Genomic DNA, 22,468 nt, shown 5'->3' with positions numbered 1-22,468 from the left:
ATATATATCCAGAGATAAGAAGCCTGGTTTGCTTTATTTCCTTCTAGTTCCTAATTACCTCTAGTAATATATTACTATAGACTTTAAGAGCTATCCAGAAAGCAAATCGGGCTATAATATAGTTACTATATTTATAGATTACTTATCCAAATACCTAATTATAATTTCTATATAAGATATAATTATAGCCAAATAGCTAGTACCTCTATTTTTACTCTATATAGTATATTAAGTAGGTATTCCAGAAATAATTATATTAGATCGGGAATTCTAATTTATATCCGATTTTTGGAGCGAATTCTATACGAGAATTAGTATAAAGCTCAAGCTCTTTATAGCTAATTACTCCCAAATAGACAGATAAACGGAGATTATTAATTAGTACTTTAATTAGAGATTATACCCGTATATTAACTACTACTAGGATAACTAGGACAAATAAATTACTATAATTAATTATTAATAAGCCTTCCTTTAGTACGAAACTATTAGCTAGTCCCTATTTATAACTAAAAAGAGCTATAAGCCTCGTATCTCTCTGGACTAGAACTCTCCTATTAAAGCTAATTTACCTAAAAAGAAGCTAAATAGGAATAAAGCTAAAGTATTAGTAAATTAATTATATAAATTATAGTAACTTGCCCAAGGCTATATAAAGCAAGTATAGGAATAATATATAATACAAGCTAATAAATACTGCCGTCCGATTAATTTCAAAATAGGGAAATAAAGTATAGGTTACTATAAAGTACTAGAAGTCCGATTATCCGAGCCGGAAGCTAGGGAACTAAATAAAGGGCCCATTTGAGATTCTAGAATAGTATAGCTACTTATTTCTCTTAAAACTGCCAGAAACCATAAAGATATATCTAGTTTTCTATATAAAGAAGCTATAAAAAGACACCCAGAATCCTCTACCAGGTCAAGCAAACCCGGAACTGCCCCTATTAATACTAGAGAATAGCAAATAAGAGTACGGCATTAAACGGGTTATTATAGTCAAGCTAGTAAGAAATAGGCTAAAGTATAGAATTTAGTAGATTAGCTAGAATAAAGATCTAGTATAGTATCCAGCTTCGGTACTAAGCAATAGCCCTCTGGTTTTATAGAGTTTCTATAATAATAATATTAATATACTAGGACTTTTATAAAACCTATAATACTGGCTAGACTATATAAAAAATAATACTTATCCAGAACTATACGGAAATAATAATAAACCCTTCTAGGTTATATAGTAAAGGCACTGGCCTTTTATATATAATATCTATATCCGAGATACTAGTTTTAATTTAGGAAGGAGTATAGTACGAAATTAGATGAATTAATGGCTTATATGAAGCTCGGAAACGAGCTTATTATAAAGGGGGAAGTAATATTACGATTCCCAGATATCTCCTAGATATACGTAATACGGCCGCCTTACTAGGGAAATATGCTTGGAATATACTGGAAATATTTAGAAAGCTAGCCCCTTCGGGACTAGTATACTATAGGATATATATATTCCCTCGCAGCCTCCTGTATTCTAGTTTTCCCTTCTTTAGCTTTGAATCATCTTTATAAGGGACCTTCTACCTTGCTTTCCAAGCCCTAAATACCGTACCCGTAATAGCTATTTCTAAGAAAGCTCTTTATATATTATAATAAGCTATTTTCTAAAGAAAAAATATAGGATAAAATTAATATAAAATTAAAAATATATATTTAAGATTTTATAATTATTTAAGGTACTTTAGCTTTTATTAAGAAAGCTATTTCTTTAAAAAAAAATTTACTTTTCTAAAAAGCTATTTTTAAAAAAAACTACTTTTTTAAAAGCTTTTTATATATTATATATAAAAAGCTTCTTATAAATAATTTATTAATATTTAAAAAGCTTCTTAAAAAATAGCTTATTATAATATATAAAGAGTTTCTTTAGAAATAGCTTTCTGGAAAATAATTCTTAAAAGAATAAGAGGCCGCTTCTTAAAAGATAGCTTATTATAATATATAAAGAGCTTCTTATAAATAATAAATATAAGTCTAAATATACTTTTAGTATAATTCCAGATCTAATTTTAAGTAGTATATAATTTATAGCTTTAGATTTTAGTATTTTGGTATTCCAGTACTCGAGTATCGAGTGCTCGAGTGTTTTGACCCTTTACTGCCTAAAATCCTGCCGTACCTGCCGTACCCCAATCGACACCCCTAATCCTGGTAATCGACACCCCGATCGACACCCGAGGGGGTGTCGTTTTAGTCCTTGCCCCTAGTATCATCCACAATAGTAATCCTCACATTTCTAATGTTCTAACTTGTACTCTATTACGCTTGTCTGGATGCCTAATTTCCAGCTCCTAGCAGAATCACTTTGTAGTATCTGCCAACCACTCCTTGCAGAGACTCTAGGACGTCCTCTTGGCAATCAAGAATTGAGTGCTCTGAGAATCTTGTCGAGTAACTGCCGATACTGTCGGATCGTGTATGAGAGTCTTCGTCATTGTCTGCTAGATCTCATCCACTTGGATGGCCTTACTCTATTTGGGGTTAAGTCAGGCGATCTATCAGCAGGTCATTTCATTGGCATCCGGGACTCGTATGGGAAACAAATTGCTGGAGTCGAATATCTCAATCAACCAGGTAAGAGATGCATCTTTGATAGTCTACGATGCCACCGTTCTTTTATTGCGCTTTAATGCGTCGCACGTTGAGTTGTATATTAATGTAAGATCTTACTGACCTTTCCTCCTTAGGAAAAAATTTGATTGCCTGGTACGATTCAGGCTTGGCGATATTCCACCTGGAACGTTCCACGGAACGTTCCGGCCGGTATTGACAGGTATTAGGTAATATCGGTAATAAAACGTTCTAATCGTTCCAAAATGGCAGGGGTAGGGCGAAAATAATAGGGGTAGGCGAATCCACCGCTAGTTCCCCTACTATAGCTCCCTTCCTTACTTTTTATCTATTTGTATAATTAATTTACCTTGAGTATATCCTTAAAATATCTTCTTTAATTAAACCAGACTATTCCCTTATATTATCCGAGATAATAATATCTTCTATAGACTATTTAAAGAAAACTTCCCTGATTTGAAAGCATTTTATTATATATTACCTAATAAAGATAAAACTTTATTTTATTATTTATATTATTAATTAGATTCTTTTTTATTATTATATAATATTACTATTATAAGAAATCTCAGAAAGTATATTCTAAGGTATTATTTACTTATTTCCCTTAAGCCTACTAATTCTAAGAACTAGAAGAAAGTTATTTAATAAATTCAAAGGCTTTATTATTAAGTTTAAGTATTTAAAGATATAAATAAGTTTAATTTACAAGTTCTTAAATAATAAATTAATTAAAGAGTTCTTATAGAAGCCTTAATTACTCTTATTATTACGGTTATTATAATATATAGTACTAGTAAGAGTTAGACTAGAGCTAGAAAGGCATCTAGTATCTAAGTAAGGCATCTATAGTTACCTAATTATTATATATAACCCCGAGCTTAAGCTAGTATATAGGCCCGTATATAGCTTATAATTATTTAGATCCGAGGCTCCTTTAGGATCCTTTTCTCTCTTTAGCTTTAAATTATTAAAATAGAAATAGTCTAATTATATCTTCTAGGCTCTAGATCTTATACTTATAATATAATTTAAAGCTTACTTATTTCTTAATTCTATAGAGAATTTAAATAATACCTACCTAATTAGTTTTTAATAAGTATAAATATAATATACTATAGCTACTCCCGAACTAGTTAACTAATATTAGAATAAAAGAAAGCTCTAGAATAACTAGGCAAGAAAGCCCTAGACTAGTTAGGTAAGCAAATAGGCTAGTAATCTTATTACTAAATAAAGATTTATAAGAAAGCAAGTCCCAGAATAACTAGGTAAATTAGAAGAAGCTATAGTACGAGATATTACTAGTATATTACTAGAAAATAGACCAGAGCCTCTTATTAAGTCTCCTAAAAGATTTAAGTATTCTATTAATATTTATAATAGAAGAGATACTTTTTTCTAGAGAATAAAAGAAGAAAAGAAACCTGCCTTATTAAAGGCAGAATTCCAAGAGTTACTTTGGAACCCAGAAGCTTTATATAAAGAAATTATTAAGCTAATTCTAAAAATATATAATATTCTTATCTATAATAAGAATTATTATAATTAGCTAAGAGAAACCAAATAAATCCTATAAAAGAATAAAGCTATTATTAAGAAGCTTATTATATAGTTTACTAGAATAACTAGTTCTCTTATTCTAGAAAATAAATACTTAATTAAATTTCCTAATTTTTCTATTTTCGAAAATATAACTAAGAATAGTATTATCTTTAATAATTAATTAGTTTAGATTAAGAATAAGCTTTATAATAATTCTAATACTTATTAAATAGAGGACCTTAAGATTATTTATATATCCGGCTATATAAATAGCTATATTTTTATATTAATTTCTTTTTGCCTAAACCAGGATAGTTAATATATATATAAGACTATTAGGGAACTATATATCTATCTAGAGAAGCTATATAGTAATCCGAATAAGGAATATAATACTTAGTAAGTATTTAAAGAGCTATTTATAAAGAAGGGCCAGATTTTTTAGGAGTTTTATATCCTATTCCTAAGACATATAATAGATAGAAATATTAATCTATAGAACCTTAAAAATAACCTAAATAATAAGCTTACCTGAAAGCTTTAAGAGGCTATAGCTATTACGAGTATAAGATCTAGGGTCTAAAAGATATAGTTAGACTATCTCTATTTTAATAATTCAAAGCTAAAAAGAGAAGAGAATCCCGAAGAAGCCTTGGATCTAAATAATTACAAGCTATATACGGGCCTATATACTAGCTTAAGCTCGGGGTTATATATAATAATTAAGTAATTATAAATATCTTACTTAGATACTAAATACCTCTCTAGCTCTAGTTTAATCCCTACTAGTATTATATATTATAATAACCGTAATATTACTTCCCTTTTTTAAAATAAGCTTATTCCCGAGCTTTAAAAGTCCCTATTAAATTTCCAAGTTATAGATTATATATTAAAGGCCAGGGTCTTTTATATATAACTTTAAAGGATTTCTGTCTATATTATATGGTTCCGGTAATATATTATTCTTGGTATAGTCTAACTAATAAGGAAGATTCTGGGGCAGTCCTGGCTATTTGGGATTCTTATTATAAAAGCTCTAAAGAGCTAGAGTACTATTACTTAATAAGAAAGCGGGATATTACTCCGGATCTGAATCTTATTCTTTTTACTAGACTTGGTATTTTAGCTTCCTATAAAGTAGTTTTACTACTTATATTTCTTGAACTTTATATTTCGTTTCTCTGTCTTATAGTTCTAATAATAGAGGCTCCGGATTTGCTTATCCGGAAAGAGGGTTACCTGGATCTTTATATAGCTTCTTTATATAGAATACCAGATATATTCTTATTAATTCCGGAAGCTTAAGTCTAAAGAAATATCTTATTTATTTCAGGATTTCATATAATTCTTCTATTTAGTAAGCTAGCTTATAGCTCGGATAATTATTCTTTTAGTACTTAGTAATAATCTATATCTTATCTCTTATTCCGAAATCTACTAGTTAGTGGTACTTATTAGCTTAAGTAATATAGTATTCTTATACTTATATTATGTTTTCCTATATCTTTTACTATAATTTATAAAGCCATATTACTAGGGCCTTTGCCTTTTATTTATTTAGCTCTTTCTTTAGGGTATCTAATTATACTTGGGTTTCCTAATTAAATAATATCTGCGGTTTATAGCTCTTCTCTATAAGAAATAGGAATTAGCCTATAGTCTTATAGACCAGAGCTATTTACTAGTAGTTAATTATTACTATTTATTTATCCTAATTATCCTAGTAGTAATTTATATAAGAATATAGTTATTAGTTAAAGTACTAGTTAATAATCTCTATCTAGCTATTAGTTTGGGAATAATTAATAATTAATAACTTGAGCTTTATACTAATACATTTATAGAACTTGCTCCAGAAATCCGATATAAACTAGGGGCCTCAATTAGATACTATAGTCTCCGGGATACTAACTTAGTAAACTATATAGGTAAGAAATAGGGGTACTAACTCTTTAGCTATTACTATATCTCAGACAGGAATTATAATAAGGCACTTGCCTAGGTAATTAATAAAGATTACTATTATATTATACTTGTTCCTATTCTCTAGATATTTCTTAAAATCCACTAATATATACTACTAGGGGCGGTTAGGAACTAGTAATAAATACAAGAGCCCTGGCTTCTTATTTCTGGAAATATGGGATTATTAGTAGGTATAGTAGTTATTCCTATACTAATTAATATCTATATCTTGGCCTGGCTAGTAATAGCGGGCCTAAAGAAGCTATTAAAGCTTGGCTTATCCTAGATATCCTATTAGGGGCTATATATATACCTCCTAAATAAGGGTAGTATATAAGAATATCTCGGGTATTATTATATTATTAGGTATAAATAGTTTACTATATTATAAGAAGAGGCCGTCTTATAATATCTAAGTATCTTTCTTCTTATTTCTTGCCTTATCCCATAGCTCTTCTAGCTCCGGTAATTCTTAGTTCTTACTTAATAGTTTATTTACTAGCTAGATACTATTATACTAGGTTTCTTCCTAAGCCGGGCTTATAAAGGCCTTAATTAGGGCTAACTAGAGATCCCGTATAATATTATTATTAATCTTTTATTATAGGAGGAGAATTTGGGTTTAGTAGGCTATTATTACCTTATCCTGGATAGTTATATTCTCGTATTTCCTACTTAGGGCATTTGCTTATTTATTTAACTTACTTGCCTAATATATAAGCTTGAAATAGTAATAGGAAAAGTATTTTACCTAGTAAGCTTATCTTACTAAGAGCTTTTTTATAGTTATAAAATACTTGAGGGTTCGGTAATCTAAATAAATTATAAAAAGTACCTCTTATAGGCTTTCTAGCTCTACTTGCTATTTGGTTAAAAAAAGAATAATAGTAAGTATTTCTTTATTATAGATATTATAGTTTAGCTTTACTAACTATATAGTCTTAAAAAAGAATACTACCGGGTACTAGAGTCCTATCTAGGGGTCTTACTATAAGAGAATACTAGCTATAACTTTATTTAATATATTTATCTTAACTATAATAGAGAAGTTCGGGTTATAGTAATATAGAATTAGTACCGAGAATATAGCTTGCTTTAGCTTAGTAAAACCTTTTTAATACTAATCTATCTATTTAAACGGAACTTCCTTATATATTAGAGCTATTAGGGGCTCTATTATATAGCTATATTTCATAATAAAGTACTAATAAAAGTTATAAAAACCCAGAAAGCCTTATATTTCTTTAATTATTTTTAGTAATTACTAGTTCTTAATAATTACTATCTTATCTGGATCTATTTTAATATTTCTAGTAAAGATAATAAAGCCTAGGTACTTTATATAAATAATCTTAAACTCTGATTTCTTAATATCCGTTTAGAGGCCAGTATCTCGTAATTACTAAAGGACCTTTTATATATAGTTTTTATACTTTAGGGAATTATCTAAATAAATTAGGATATTATCTAAATAAACTATATAAAAGATATTAAGATAATTAAAGAAAATATCATTTATATATCTCTAATATATAATAGGGCTATTAGTTAGGCCTTCCTAAAAGACCTTATATTTATAGGCCCTATATCTTATATAAAATATTATAAGTTCTTCTAATTCTGGGTCTATTTAAATCTAATAAAATACTTGCCAAATATCTAGCTTTATATAGACCTTGGCTTGAGCTAGCTATATAAGAGTCTTATAAATAAGGGAAAGAAAATAATAGTTCTTTTATATTAAGTTATTTAGCTTATAATAATTAATATAAAATTAGAAAGCTCCGTTAGCCTTTTTTATAAAGAGAATTAGGGATATAAAAGAGGACTGGCTTGGCTTAATAAAGCCCTATTAGAGATTCTCTTTAAGAAAGTACTTGATCTCCTATAGCTTATAGGTTAACTATTAATAGAGCAGGAAATATCCTAGGCTCTCTGGGCCTTTGGGATTATTAATCTGAATTTTATAGTTATATAGTTAATATAGGAATAAGATATTTAATACTTTCTTTAAGAAGATATCTACGAAATCTTTAAACTTTTCTAGTAAAACTCTTACTAGCTATTATAGTTCTGTCTCTTCTGGCTATTACTTGCCCGGAATAAACTTGTCCTCTTATTATAATTCTAGCTTTTTATTAATTTCGAAAAATAATATTATAAAGAAAAGGTTCTCTTTCTTTTATAGGTTTATCTAGAAAGCGGCCGGTAAGATATCTATAATATTAACCAAAGGCCTTAACTAGATCTTATAGCTTTTCTTTAGATAATATAATTTTAATATTCCTATCTCTAGCTTAGGAGAAACTTCTATATTTCCTAAGACTACTTATATTTCTCTATAGTATTAAGCTTAATTCTTTTACTATATACGGCTTTCTGAGCCCGGGTTAGGAAAAGAATAAGGAAGTTTCCTTTTTATAAGCTAAGGTCTCTAGAACTTATTTATAGCTATAGCTTTATTTTTTCTATCTATATTTTCTTAGTACTAGTTACTTTTTCCAGGTTCCAAGTTCTTATATATAATAGTTAGGATCTTATTCTAACCCTTCTTTCTAGGCTAATTATCTGGCTAGATTAACTTTCTATTCTTATAATTAATTAGGATACTAGTATTTATAAACTACTATTATCCTAAAATTATATTATACTTACCTAGTCCTATAACTAGTATAGGTACTAGGACCTTCCGTCTATTAATTAAGAATATAAGCTTAATATAGTAAATAATAGATATGGCCTATTTACTATTAAATTCCCTTATATTATAGGATAATACTAATTAAATAGGCTTAATATCTAGAAATTATTTAATTATTCTTATAAACTTGAAATTAATAAAAGTATATTTATTTATTCTAGTATTAATAAAAGAAGAAGTCTTAATACCTAATTTATTATTACTAACTATATAAGGAAATATAAATGCTTTATCTCCTAGTAACTAGCTTAAATTAACTTCTGCTATATCTATATAATATGGCCCTAAAGAGAAGACTTTCTTTAGGGGTCCTTATTTCCCTATTCTATATCCTTAGATAGCTTACTTATAGTAAGTACTACTAGCTTAGCTACTAAAACTTGCTTTATATATTCTATCTTGGGCTCTAGATAGTTCCTAGATATATAATTAAATCTATTATAGTTATAATACTTGAGATCTAAGAATCCGGGCTTCGGAGTAATAGGCTTATCTATTACTAGGGTCTTTGGAGCGGGCTTTATATAAGGGACGCCTTCTAGGCTTGGCTTATCTATACTTTTATTAGCTTTCTTGGATACCTATTCTTTCTTTTTATAGTAAGCTCGGATTTATTAGTTATTTATAGTATAGTATTATACGAATTCCATAATATAAATAGCCGGGTTATTATAGTATATAGTTATAGTCTCTTAAAGCTTCTAGGTAAGCTTATTATTTAGGTTATTCTTAAGATCTTACGGGTTAATATTTCCGTCTATTATATGCCTTAGGAATAGAGTATAGAATTTCTGAAAGATCTGGCTCTTTTTTATAAATAGCTCCTTAAATACTTACTAAATATTATACTTTTTATTGGGATTACTATATAGCTTTTCTAAATAAATATATAGTTCCCTAATAATCTTATATATATATTAATTATTCTAGTTTAGGCAGAGAGAAATTAGTATAAGAATATAGCTACCTATATAGCCAGATATATAAATAATCTTGAGATCCTCTATCTAATAAATATTAGAATTATTATAGAGCTTATTCTTAATTTAAACTAACTAATTATTAAAGATAATATTATCCTTAGTTATATCTTTAAAAATAGGAAAGTTAGAGAGTTTAACTAAGTATCTATTTTCTAAAATAGGAAAACTAGTTATTCTAGCAGGCTATATAATAAGCTTCTTAATAATAGCTTTATTCTTTTATAAAACTTACTTAATTTCTCTTAGCTAATTCTAATAATTCTTATTATAGGTAAGAATATTATATATTTTCAGAATTAGCTTAATAATTTCTTTATATAAAGCCTCTGGATTCCGAAATAACTCTTGGAACTTTATCTTTAATAAGGCAGGTCTTTCTTCTTTTTCTATTCTCTAGAAAAGAGTATCTTTTCTATTATAAATATTAATAGGATACTCGGATTCCTTAAAAGACTTAATAAGAGGCTCTAGTCTACTTTCTAGTAATATATTAATAGTATTTTATACTATAGCTTCTTCTAACTTACCTAGTTATTCCAGGACTTACTTTCTTATAGATTTTCGTTTAGTAATAAGGTTACTAGCCTATCTATTTGCCTGGCTAGTTCAGGGCTTTCTTACCTAGTTATTCTAGGGCTTTCTTTTATTCTAATATTAGTTAACTAGTTCGGAAGTAGCTATAGTATATTATATTTATACTTATTAAAAACTAATTAGATAGGTATTATTTAAATCTTCTATAGGATTAAGAAATAGGTAAGCTTTAAATTATATTATAAGTATAAGATCTAGGACCTAGAAAATATAATTAGACTATTTCTATTTTAATAATTTAAAGCTAAAGAAAGAAAAGGATCCCGAAAGAGCCTCGGATCTAAATAATTATAAGCTATATATAGGCCTATATACTAGCTTAAGCTCGGGATTATATATAATAATTAGGTAATTATAAATACCTTACTTAGATACTAGATATCTCTCTAGCTTTAGTCTAATTCCTATTAGTACTATATATTATAATAACCATAATAATAGCTATATACTATAATAATCCGGCTATTTATATTATAAAGTTTATATAATACTATATTATAAATAACTAATAGATCTAAGCTTATTATAAAAAGAAAAAACAGGTATTTAAGAAAGCTAATAAAAATATAAATAAATCAAGCCCAGGAAGCACTTCTTATATAAAGCCCGCTTCTAAAACTCTAGTAATAAATAAATCTATTATCCCAAAGCCCAGATTCTTAAATCTCAAGTATTATAACTATAATAGATTTAGTTATATATCTAGAAATTATCTAGAGCCTAAAATAAAGTATATAAAGCAAGTTTTGGTAACTAAGCTAGTAATACTTATTATAAGTAAGCTATTTAAGGATATAAAATAGGGAAATAAGAATTTCTAAAGGAAGTTTCCTTTTTAGGGCTATATTATATAGATATAGTAGAAGTTAATTTAAGCTAGCTACTAGGAAATAAAGCATTTATACTTCCTTATATAGTTAGTAATAATAGATTAGGTATTAAGACTTCTTTTCTTATTAATACTAAAATAAACGAATATATTTTTATTAATTCCAAGTTTATAAGAATAATTAAATAATTTCTAGATATTAAGCTTACTTAATTAGTATTACCCTATAATATAAGGGAATTTAATAATAAATAGGCTATATTTATTACTTATTATATTAAGCTTATATTCTTAATTAATAAACGGAAGATTCTAGTACTTATACTAGTTATAGGGCTAGATAAGTATAATATAATTTTGGGATAATAATAGTTTATAAATACTAGTATCCTAATTAATTACAAGAATAGAAGATTAATCTGGCTAGATAATTAGCCTAGAAAAAAGAGTTAGGATAAGATTCTAACTACTATATATAAGAACTTGGAATCTGGGAAAAGCGACTAGTACTAAGAAGATATAGATAGAAGAGATAAAGCTATAGCTATAAATAAGTTCTAGAAACCTTAGCTTATAAAAAAGAAATCCTCTTATTTTTTTCCTAAGCCAGGCTTAGAAAGCCATATATAGTAAAAGAATTAAGCTTAATACTATAGAGAAATACAAGTAGCCTTAGGAAATATAGAAGTTTCTCCTAAACTAGAAATAGAGATATTAAAACTATATTATCTAAAGAAAAGCTATAAGATCTAGTTAAGGCCTTTAGTTAATATTACAGGTATTTTACTAGCTACTTTCTAGATAAATTTATAAAAGAAAAAGAACCTTTTCTTTATAATATTATTTTTCGAGATTAATAAAGAGCTAGAATTATAATAAGAGAACGAGTTTATTCTAGATAAGTAATAGCTAGGAAAAATAGAGCTATAATAGCTAGTAAGAGTCTTACTAGAGGAATTTAAGGATTTTATAAATATTTTCTTAAAAGAAGTATTAAATATCTTATTTCTATATTAATTATATAACTATAAGATTTAGATTAATAATCCTAAAGGCCTAGAGAGTTTAGGGTATTTCCCGCTCTATTAATAATTAACCTATAAGCTATAGGAGATTAAGTACTTCCTTAAAGAAAACCTTTAATAGGGCTTTATTAAGCCAAGCTAGTCTCCTTTTATATTCCTGATTCTTTTTATAAAAAAGACTAATAGAGCTTTCTAATTCTATATTAATTATTATAAGCTAAATAACTTAATATAAAAAGACTATTATTCTTTTTCTCTTATTTATAAGACTCTTATATAGCTAGCTTAAATCAAGGTTTATATAAAGCTAGATATTTAGTAAATATTTTATTAGATCTAAATAAACCCAGAATTAGAAGAACTTATAATATTTTATATAAGATATAGAGCCTATAAGTATAAGGTTCTTTAGGAAGGTCTAACTAATAGCCCTATTATATATTAGAAATATATAAATAATATTTTCTTTAATTACCTTAATATCTTTTATATAGCTTATTTAAATAATATCCTAATTTACTTAGATAATTCCCTGGAATATAAAGACTATATATAAAAAGTCTTTTAGTAATTATAAAATACTAGCCTCTAAACGAATATTAAAAAATTAGAATTTAAGATTATTTATACGAAATACCTAGGCTTTATTATTTCTACTAGAGGTATTAAAGTAGACCTAGATAAAATAATAGTTATTAAGAACTAGTAATTATTAAAGATAATTAAAGAAATATAAGGCTTTCTGGGTTTTTATAACTTTTATTAGTATTTTATTATAGAATATAGCCATATAGTAAAGCCCCTAATAGCTCTAATATATAAGAGAATTCCGTTTAAATAAATAGATTAGTATTAAGAAGGTTTTACTAAGCTAAAGCAAGCTATATTCTTGGTACTAATTCTATATTACTATAACCTAAATCTTCTTATTATAATTAAAATAGATATATTAAATAAAGTTATAGCCGGTATTCTCTTATAATAAAACCCCTAGATAGAACTCTAGTACCCGGTAGTATTCTTCTCTAAGACTATATAATTAGTAAAGCTAAACTATAATATCTATAATAAAGAAATACTTACTATTATTCTCTTTTTAACCGAATAGTAAGTAGAGCTAGAAGGCCTATAAGAGGCACCTTTTATAATTTACTTAGACTACTAAGTCCTTAAGTATTTTATAATTATAAAGAAGCTCTTAGTAAAATAAGCTTATTAGGTAAAATATCTTTCCTACTATTATTTTAAGCTTATATATTAGGTAGGCAAATTAAATAAATAAGTAAATACCCTAAATAGGAAATATAAGAATATAACTACCCAGAATAAGGTAATAATAGCCTATTAAACCCAAATTCTTCTCCTATAACAAAAGATTAATAATAATATTATATGGGATCTCTAGTTAGCCCTAATTAAGGCCTTTATAAGCCTAGCTTAGGAAGAAACCTAGTATAATAATATCTAGCTAGTAAATAAACTATTAAGTAAGAACCGAGAATTACCGAAGCTAGAAGAGCTATAGAATAAGGCAAGAAATAAGAAGGAAGATACTTAAATACTATAAGATAGCCTTTTCTTATAATATAGTAAACTATTTATATCTAATAATATAATAATACCCGAGATATCCTTATATATTACTCTTATTTAGAAGATATATATATAGCCCCTAATAGGATATCTAGGACAAGCCAAGCTTTAATAGCTTCTTTAGGCCTACTATTACTAGTTAGGCCAAGATATAAATATTAATTAGTATAGAAATAACTACTATATCTACTAATAATCCCATATCCCTAGAGATAAGAAGCCAGGGCTCTTATATCTATTACTAGTTCCTGACTATCTCTAGTAATATATATTAGTAAATTTTAAGAAGTATTTAGAGAATAGAAATAAGTATAATATAGTAGTAATCTTTATTAATTGCCTAAATAAGTATCCTATTATAATTCCTGTCCAAAATATAGTAATAGCTAAAGAATTAGTACTCTTATTCCTTATTTATATAGTTTACTAAGTTAGTATTCCGGAGACTATAGTATCTAATTAAGGCCTCTAGTTTATATTAGATTTCTAAAGCAAGTTCTATAAGTATATTAGTATAAAGCTCAAGTTATTAACTACTAATTATTTCCAAACTAATAGCTAGATAAAGATTATTAACTAGTATTTTAACTAATAGCTATATTCCTATATGAATTACTACTAGAATAATTGGGATAAATAGATAGTAATAATTAATTACTAGTAAATAGCTCTAGTTTATGAGACTATAGGCTAATTCCTGTTCCTTATAGAGAAGAACTATAAACTATAGATATTATTTAACTAGGAAACCCAAATATAATCGGGTATTTTAAAGAAAGAGCTAAATAGATAGGAGGCAAAGGCCCTAGTAATATAGCTCTATGAATTATAATAAAAAATATAGGAAAATATAATACAAGTATAAAAATGTTATATTATTTAAGCTAATAAATACCGCTAACTAATAGACTTTGGAATAGGAGATAAGATATAGATTATTACTAAGTACTAGAAGAATAATTATCCGAGCCATAAGCTAGCTTACTAAATAGAAAGACTATACAAAATCCTAGAATAAGTAAGATATTTCTTTAGGTTTAAGCTTCCGGAATTAATAAGAATATATCCGGTATTTTATATAGAAAAGCTATATAAAGACCCAGGTAATCCTCTTTCCGGATAAGCAAATCCGGAGCCTCTACTATTAGAACTATAAGACGGGGAAATAAAATATAAAGTTTAAGAGATATAAGTAGTAAAACTGCTTTATAGGAAGCTAAAGTACCGAATTTAGTAGAAAGAATAGGATCCAGATCCGGAATAGTATCCTGCTTCCTTATTAAGTAATAGTACCCTAGCTTTTTAGAGCTTCTATAATAAGAATCCCGAATAGCCAGGACCGTCCCAGAATCTCTCCTATTAGTTAAACTATACTAAGAATAATATATTACCGGAACCGTATAATATAAACGGAAATCCTTTAAAGTTATATATAAAAGGCCCTGGCCTTTAATATATAACCTGTAACTTGGAAATTTAATAGGGACTTTTAAAGCTCGGGGACGAGCTTACTTTAAGAAAAGGGGTAATATTATGGTTATTATAATATATAGTACTAGTAAGGGTTAGACTAGAGCTAGAGAGATATCTGGTATCTGAGTAAGGTATCTATAGTTACCTGATTATTATATGTAATCCCGAGCTTAAGCTAGTATATAGACCCGTATATAGCTTGCGATTATTTAGATCCGAGGCTTCTTTAGGATCCTCTTTTCTTTTTAGCTTTAAATCATTAAAATAAAGATAGTCTAATCATGCCTTCTAGGCCCTAGATCTTATACTTATAATACTTATTATTATATAAAATCTCTCTTATAATATAATAGAATAGCTAGAGTTTTATATATTTTACTAGCTCTTAAATAAAGCTTATAAAGATATATTTCCTATTTTTTACTTTACTATTTCTATTAAGATTAAAGAATCCTAAATTTAATATAAGAATATTATATAATAAGTTCTCTAATTAGTAATTTTATATATTTATATTTCTTTAAATATTTAAATTTCCCTAAATTACTTTCTTCTTTTAATTATTTATATCTATTTTATTTTATATAAGTTTAAGTATTAAAAGGTTCTTTTTATTCTTAAACTAGTTTATAGCTATTTAGAAGAAAAGTAATTCTTAGTTCTTTTTCTAGTTCTAGAAAACTATAGTATTATATAAAGGCTTAAAGCTATTATAAATAATAATACTAGAATTAATAGAACTCTTTATAAGGCAATTCAAGTATACTAAAAGCAAGAGCTTAATATAAAGTAAAATATATAGCAAATACAAATTCGCTATATTAGCTATATTAGCTATATTATTAATTTTATAATATAAGCTTTCTTATTTTCTGAATTAATTAAAATAGAGGAACTTGAAATATATAAATAATAGAAATAGATTTAAGAGATTAATAATAATAAGAGAAAGAAAGTTAAATTTAGGCTCTTAGATTTATTTAGTAAAATATATAATATTATAGCTTATATAGCTAAGTAAATAGAATTTATAAAGAGGATAATTCTAATAAATAATTATATAAGATAAAATAGCTAGTATAGAATACTTATTATTTTTATTAAGAAAATAAAGTATATAAATAAATATTACCGGAATTATAAGAAGAATTTTATAGAAGATTTCTTATTTTATAAAGACTAGAAAAAGCTTTATATAACTAGGGACTTTCTTATTACTTTTATATAAGCTATTTTCTTTATAGAAAAAGATATTATTTCTATTAATTATATATTCTTTATAATAAATATTTTAATTAAATATCTTTAAGAAATAATTATAAATCTCTTGCTTCTCTTTTTCTTCTTATATAAGCTTAGCTAAATATAATATAGGCTAAGTTTAAAAAGAAAAAAGATAATAAAAGTAAAGAGTTCCTTATATGGCTTAATATTATATATATTATATTTAATAAATATTATACTAGAATTAATCTCTTTTTCTTTTATATTATAGCCTTAATTCTTAATCCAGGCTTCTATATAAGATATATTAGGGCTAATTAATTAAAGAAATACGTAACTTTAATTCTTATAAATATAAAGAAATTTTGGGAATACTATAGAGATTAAATTATTTCTTTTTACTATTAAGTAATATTATTTCTTTCTTATATAGTAAAAAGCCATTTCAAGAGTTATTAATATTTAATTTCTTTAATTAGATTACTTATTCTCTTTACTTAATTATATAACCTATAAATAAAAACAAGTATAAAAATTATAACTCTCAGAAATTATATAATATTAGTAAGTAAGAGGCCTTAGTTTAGTAGAGCCAGAATATGTAAAGAAAGTACTAGTTAAGGCTCTCACTTATAGCTATTAATATTCTCTTAATTCCTTTAATAAATAATAAGCTAAAAAGAGTTTTTTTTAAAGGTATACTATATAGTAAACTAGAATAAAAGACAAATAGAAGTAGAGATAATAGAAATTAGAAAGTACTTAAAGTATTAGAAAAGAACTAGAATTTTATAAACTTTTTTTAAGACTAGCTAGTTTAAAAGAGATATATATCTTTTAAAACTCTTATATAATTAAAGAACCTTTTAGGTATTATCTAAATTTTCTAAATTTCCAAGCTATAACTCTTATTTAAAGACTATTTTCCTTGCTTTAATTTCCTTCTTTTTCTTTTATTAATATTATTACTACTTATATAAGAACTTCTTATTTCTTTTTATTTCTTATAATTATATTAAATAATTTAGTCTCTAGTAATAATTCCTTTATATAATTTCTTGCTTCTAATTCTGGTTCTATAAATCCAAACTAGTAGTAAGCCTCTAATTCTTAATTCTATCTATTATATAATAGCTAATATCTTTAAAAGCTTATTTCTTTTATTGCTTTTAGTACTAGTAATACTTCTAATCTTAATATAAACTAGCCCCTTTTTTAAAGCTAATAAATAATAGATATTATAGGCTAATAACTTATTTCCTTTATATAATACCTTATTCTTTATTATATAATAAAGCTAACTAAAGTATAATACTATAATAATTAATAATAATAAGCTCTTGCTTTTCCTGGCCAGAATATAATTATTAATCCAAATTATATTATAATTAGTTAAGTTCTTATATAGTAATAGTTCTATATTAATACTTTTTTCATTTAATAAGAAGGGATTAATATAATAGCTACTTCTTATACTATATATACTTATATAGAACTCAATAATACCATTTTCCTTAAATATATCTGGATTATAGATATATAGAGTAGTTACTATAATAATTACAAGTGGCCAGATTATACTGCAAGCTATTACTAGAAAGGAAATAATAATAGTAATAATAGTAATAGAGAGATTAGTATAGGAGATTATAGAGGATATAATGGATATAGTAGATATAGTAGAAGTAGTAGGGGTGTCTATATAAAGCAAGAACGAATTATATAATATGGTATAGTAAGAAAGACTTCTTATAGTAGTAGAGTTACTTGCAGTAGTACTGCGGCTTAATAAAGGCCTTTCTGAGGTTGTATAATGGTTTTTAGCCTCTTAATAGCATAATTAATGGAAGTCTTTGCAAAATAACGAGAATCTACAGGGATTAGCTTGCTTAGGAACGATTGGAACGTTCCATTACCGCCCGTTCCAGACCCCTGGAACGAATCGGCAGAAACCAATTGGTCCGGAATATCGCCAAGCCTGGTGCGATTTCAACAGCGACGGGCCGTTTCGAATATTCGACACAGGCTCTGCGGAAGCATTTGCCCGTATTCACAGCTGGTTCTCAACATGCCACAGTGATCAACATGCTCGCTGTAGCAAAGGAGAGCTCACATCGTTGCCAAAGCGGGTTCTGGACGTGTCTTCTGAAACTGTAAGACTCTACGAAACACGAGGCGAACTTGCAAAATATGCTTGTCTCAGTCATTGCTGGGGCAAGCAACAAATTATCACCACTACCAAGGCAAGTATCCCTCGACATCTTCAAGCCATTTCCTGGGACGCGTTATCAAGAACATTTCAAGGCGCCGTGACGTGTGTGCGCCGTCTAGGTCTCAATTATCTCTGGATAGATTCACTCTGTATCATTCAAGATATGAGGAGCGACTGGGTTGACCAGTCCCCCCTCATGGCAGACTACTATTCAAAAGCACACATTACTATTGCAGCCACAGCATCTGCCGACAGTGCTGGTGGCTTGTTCAGAAAGTGGCCTCAATTGGAATTTACTGGAATCACGACCGAGGGTTCGCCATCACAGGTGATTGTTCGGAGGATGCCAGAACACCTTTTCGAAAGTTTCATCCTGGATCCATTCCCCCTGCTCAGCAGGGCTTGGGTGTATCAAGAGCGGTTGCTATCAGCGGCCGTGTTACACTTCGGCCCACAGGAGCTGAGTTGGGAATGCAAAGAAGCATCGATATGCGAGTGCGGCTTCGCTAGTGCACATAAACCTATGTCTCAGCAAAGGATAATGTTGGGCCAGAAGATCAAACCGAGCGAACTGCCCCTAAACTATGTCGGCGACACTGAAGCCCTCCGCAGGAGCAGCCTTTGGCACCGAATGGTCTCCGATTTTTCAGACCTTGAGCTCACGAAGTACTCTGACCGTGGAGCGCAACGGTACCCAGCCGAACTCAACGTATTTTGATAGGCCTATGTCGGCATGTGAGGGTGCGACCTCTGTGCTCAAACCAGGGGACCTGGTTTGGGGATTGCTCATGACAAGCAAAGAGCTCCGAGCTGTGGATAAGACAGAAGAGATTTCGCTAGTGCTTCGTCAAGTGGAACCCCAGGGCATAGTTTTTGAGCGGATTGCTTTTGCCGCCTTATTTGTAGAGAATGTTAAGGGGAGCCCGCGAAGCGCTGGTATGACGGGGTTCAGCGTCGGGTCATCACCATCAAATGATGGGCCGATTGTGCTACGAATAAGGATATTGAAGAAATATTACAAGACGAACATGAAGAAGTCATTGGCTGCTAGTTGAAGATAGAAAAAAGATTCTAGAGGGATCCATCCTTATTAGAGCTAAAATAGGACCCGCCCCTAGAGAAAAGATGAGGAAAGTATAACCTGCAAATATAAAAATAGCTCTTTAATATATATATGCTTAGTCTTACTTAGTGTGTGCCCAGGCGGTGCGCAGGAGCACTCGCCCTCGGCTTAAGCTTGCTTACTCGTAGCTCAGACTAAAGCAGCAGCAGCTAAGGTCTAAAGCCAGAGATGGAAAATGTCATGGAAAACATTCTAGTGTGGTTCTACCTGAATCGGTTTCAACTATGCGGGTGCATGGTCAACTATCAGATCAGCCAAATACAATGAATCAAGAGAAGAGCACATCACATGGACGAGTATTTAAAATGGTAAACAAGAAGTGCTTTTGAGCCGCGGATCTGATTGATTTAATCCTTCCCACATTATCTCTTCCCCACCTCCTCACCCCTCCTCTCAACCCCTTCCCCAACTCTCTCCATCCCATTCAAACACCCAGCGCAGCATTCCACGCAGCCGCCGTACTCGCGTCCCTCGTCCCCAGCGCCGCAATTTGCGCCTTAGCAGCCAAACACGCTGTCTCGCCCGCCGAATCCTTCGCCACCCCGCAATTGTTAATCAGATTGTTGCAAATCGCATTCGTAATAATGTTGGGGTTGAGAGCGTCTTGCTGGCCTTTGGCCACGACTGGGTCCGTGGGCAGGAAGGTGCCTTCGGTTGCTTTGCGGTTGAATTGGGCGCGGCCCAGTTGGAAATCCATTGCGGGGGAGCAGGTGCCGAAATCGCTGGATGAGACGGAGGCTGTGGTGTTTGAGGCGGCGGCGGCTTGTGAAGCAGAGGAGGAAGCGATGGGGGCGGCGGCGGGAATGCATGAGGCGGTTGCTGTGGCCGCGAGGAGGAGAGCGAGGAGGATGCTTGGGGTTTGCATTTTGGCTTTTTATTTGGTTACTTATTCGTAGATATAGAAATGCAAAGAGGGCAGCGTGTGTCAAGACCAGCTCGCGGTTGAAAGTTTCAAGAAATAATGAGAAGATAGTCCACGGAACTATGTTTGTAAAGAACGAGAGATCTACTCTGAAGAAATGAAGGTGTTTGGATGAAGGAATGAGAGAATGAAGTTGCAAACCCCAAGGGGTGAAGTGTCTTATGTACTTGCTCCACCGGTCAGATGAGGTGCAAAGAACTGAGGATCACATCACAGAAGACACGCCGCCAAGCTGTTCAAGCGCTGGAGAAAACTTCATCCGAACGAGTTGGCAGAAGCCAAGAATCAATGCAGATGTCACTCCCTCCAGGTGCCTCATTCCCTTCCACTCGGCAGGCCCCCTCTACTAGCGCAACAGCGATGTTGCACGATCACGTCCCAAATGTCGCAATCTCGATCAGAACCAGACGAGAACGAAACATGAGACGAAAGGTGAAGGTTTAAGCGCCGCTTGGTGCGTTTCCGATCAAGAAGATTGGGTTTGATAGACAGGGTTGAGACAGCGCGGTGGCGGGTCGGATCTCGGGTGTGTTTCGTGATGGGGCCCAGGTGCTTGGGAGGAGGCTTGGCTGAATTGAGGGTTCATCTCATCAATTACCTCACGAAAGTTAGATTGAATTTTGTTCTATGAAAGGGCCCGGCAATGCGGGAGATTGAAGTGACGTAGTGTTTCGGCAAAAATCAGCTCAACCGCTTCAGATTGAAGTAGTCCAGCACTTGATCTCTGTCAGGACAGTATCATCATTGCAAAAACGGTCACGAAAAGGAAGATGGACCCTTTTTTTCATCAACGCTTTGAATTGCTATTCATACAATAACTCTGTGCTACGCTTGAACGCTCTCGTGGTATCCTTTTGATTTTTCCTTAGCAGAGGGTCTCAAAAGATCGAAGGATCCCTGAATTGGAAGAACCAAAGAACGCCGCGCTATGCTGATTCCTTCGGTTCCATTTGTTGCATTGTTGTGCTTTTGAAGGCATTGCCTCAAGAAATTAGAGGCCGTGGCGGTACTTGCTGTCCCGCATTCAAGACTCTTGTGAGTCTCTTATCGTGAGAATCCAAACTCAACAGTACTTCATCAAACGTGAGTACGGTCCACTTCAAAAAGCAGCACCCCCAACTCCCTCGCCTGCTAACATTCTCACATGTCGTTCACTCAGCTCACTCCGGAGCCCCATGCTCTGGCTATCCCGACTTAACTTATCCCACCCCTTCAATCCTTGCCTCAGTTTCTCTTGCTTGGCATGTAATTCCTCTCTCAGTATCTCTGCTTCTTCCTCCTTTCTCTTCAGTCGAGCTGCAATTTCGCTCGGAATGCCTGAAGCCGTGGGATCGAGCCTGCCACCAGGAATTATTTGCGGAAGATTGGCCATTGCGGGGTGAGGACGTGGGCCTGAATTAGTGGACATTGCAGCATTCGGACGAGAATTGTAAACGCTGGAAGAATGTTGAAGAGGTGGGCGAGAAGGAACTCCTGCTCGTGGGCCAGTTGGAATGCCTCCGGATGGGCCTGTGGGGACGGTTGCCGCTGGACCAGATGGTATTGACGGCGACGGCGATGGGGCTGGGCGACTCGTGAGAGTGACACCTCTCGCAGGGGCTTCTGCGGCAGGCCGGCTTGGTGGTGCAGCTCCCCACGAAGAAGTATCTGG

At 30.5% G+C, this 22,468-nt stretch overlaps 2 protein-coding genes across 2 annotated transcripts; one reads left to right on the top strand and one right to left on the bottom strand.

Annotated features, from left to right (window-relative positions):
* Positions 1-18,578: 18,578 nt before the first annotated feature.
* Positions 18,579-19,271, top strand: K444DRAFT_491039 (HET-domain-containing protein; the record flags this gene model as incomplete). Its single annotated transcript, XM_024873202.1, has 1 exon — positions 18,579-19,271. A coding segment is annotated over one exon (693 nt), but the record flags the coding sequence as incomplete, so codon positions are not given.
* A 943-nt stretch (positions 19,272-20,214) lies between these two features.
* Positions 20,215-20,947, bottom strand: K444DRAFT_616070 (uncharacterized protein). Its single transcript, XM_024880851.1, has one exon. The coding sequence runs from the start codon at positions 20,758-20,760 to the stop codon at positions 20,320-20,322; it is 441 nt and encodes a 146-aa protein (XP_024733164.1). The 5' UTR covers positions 20,761-20,947; the 3' UTR covers positions 20,215-20,319.
* Between the last annotated feature and the right edge of the window lie 1,521 nt (positions 20,948-22,468).

The sequence above is a fragment of the Hyaloscypha bicolor genome (genome assembly GCF_002865645.1).
Source record: "Hyaloscypha bicolor E unplaced genomic scaffold K444scaffold_118, whole genome shotgun sequence".
NCBI classification, from domain to species: Eukaryota; Fungi; Ascomycota; class Leotiomycetes; order Helotiales; family Hyaloscyphaceae; genus Hyaloscypha; species Hyaloscypha bicolor.
Note: the sequence above shows the minus strand (reverse complement) of the source record. Positions and strands in the feature narration are given on the sequence as shown.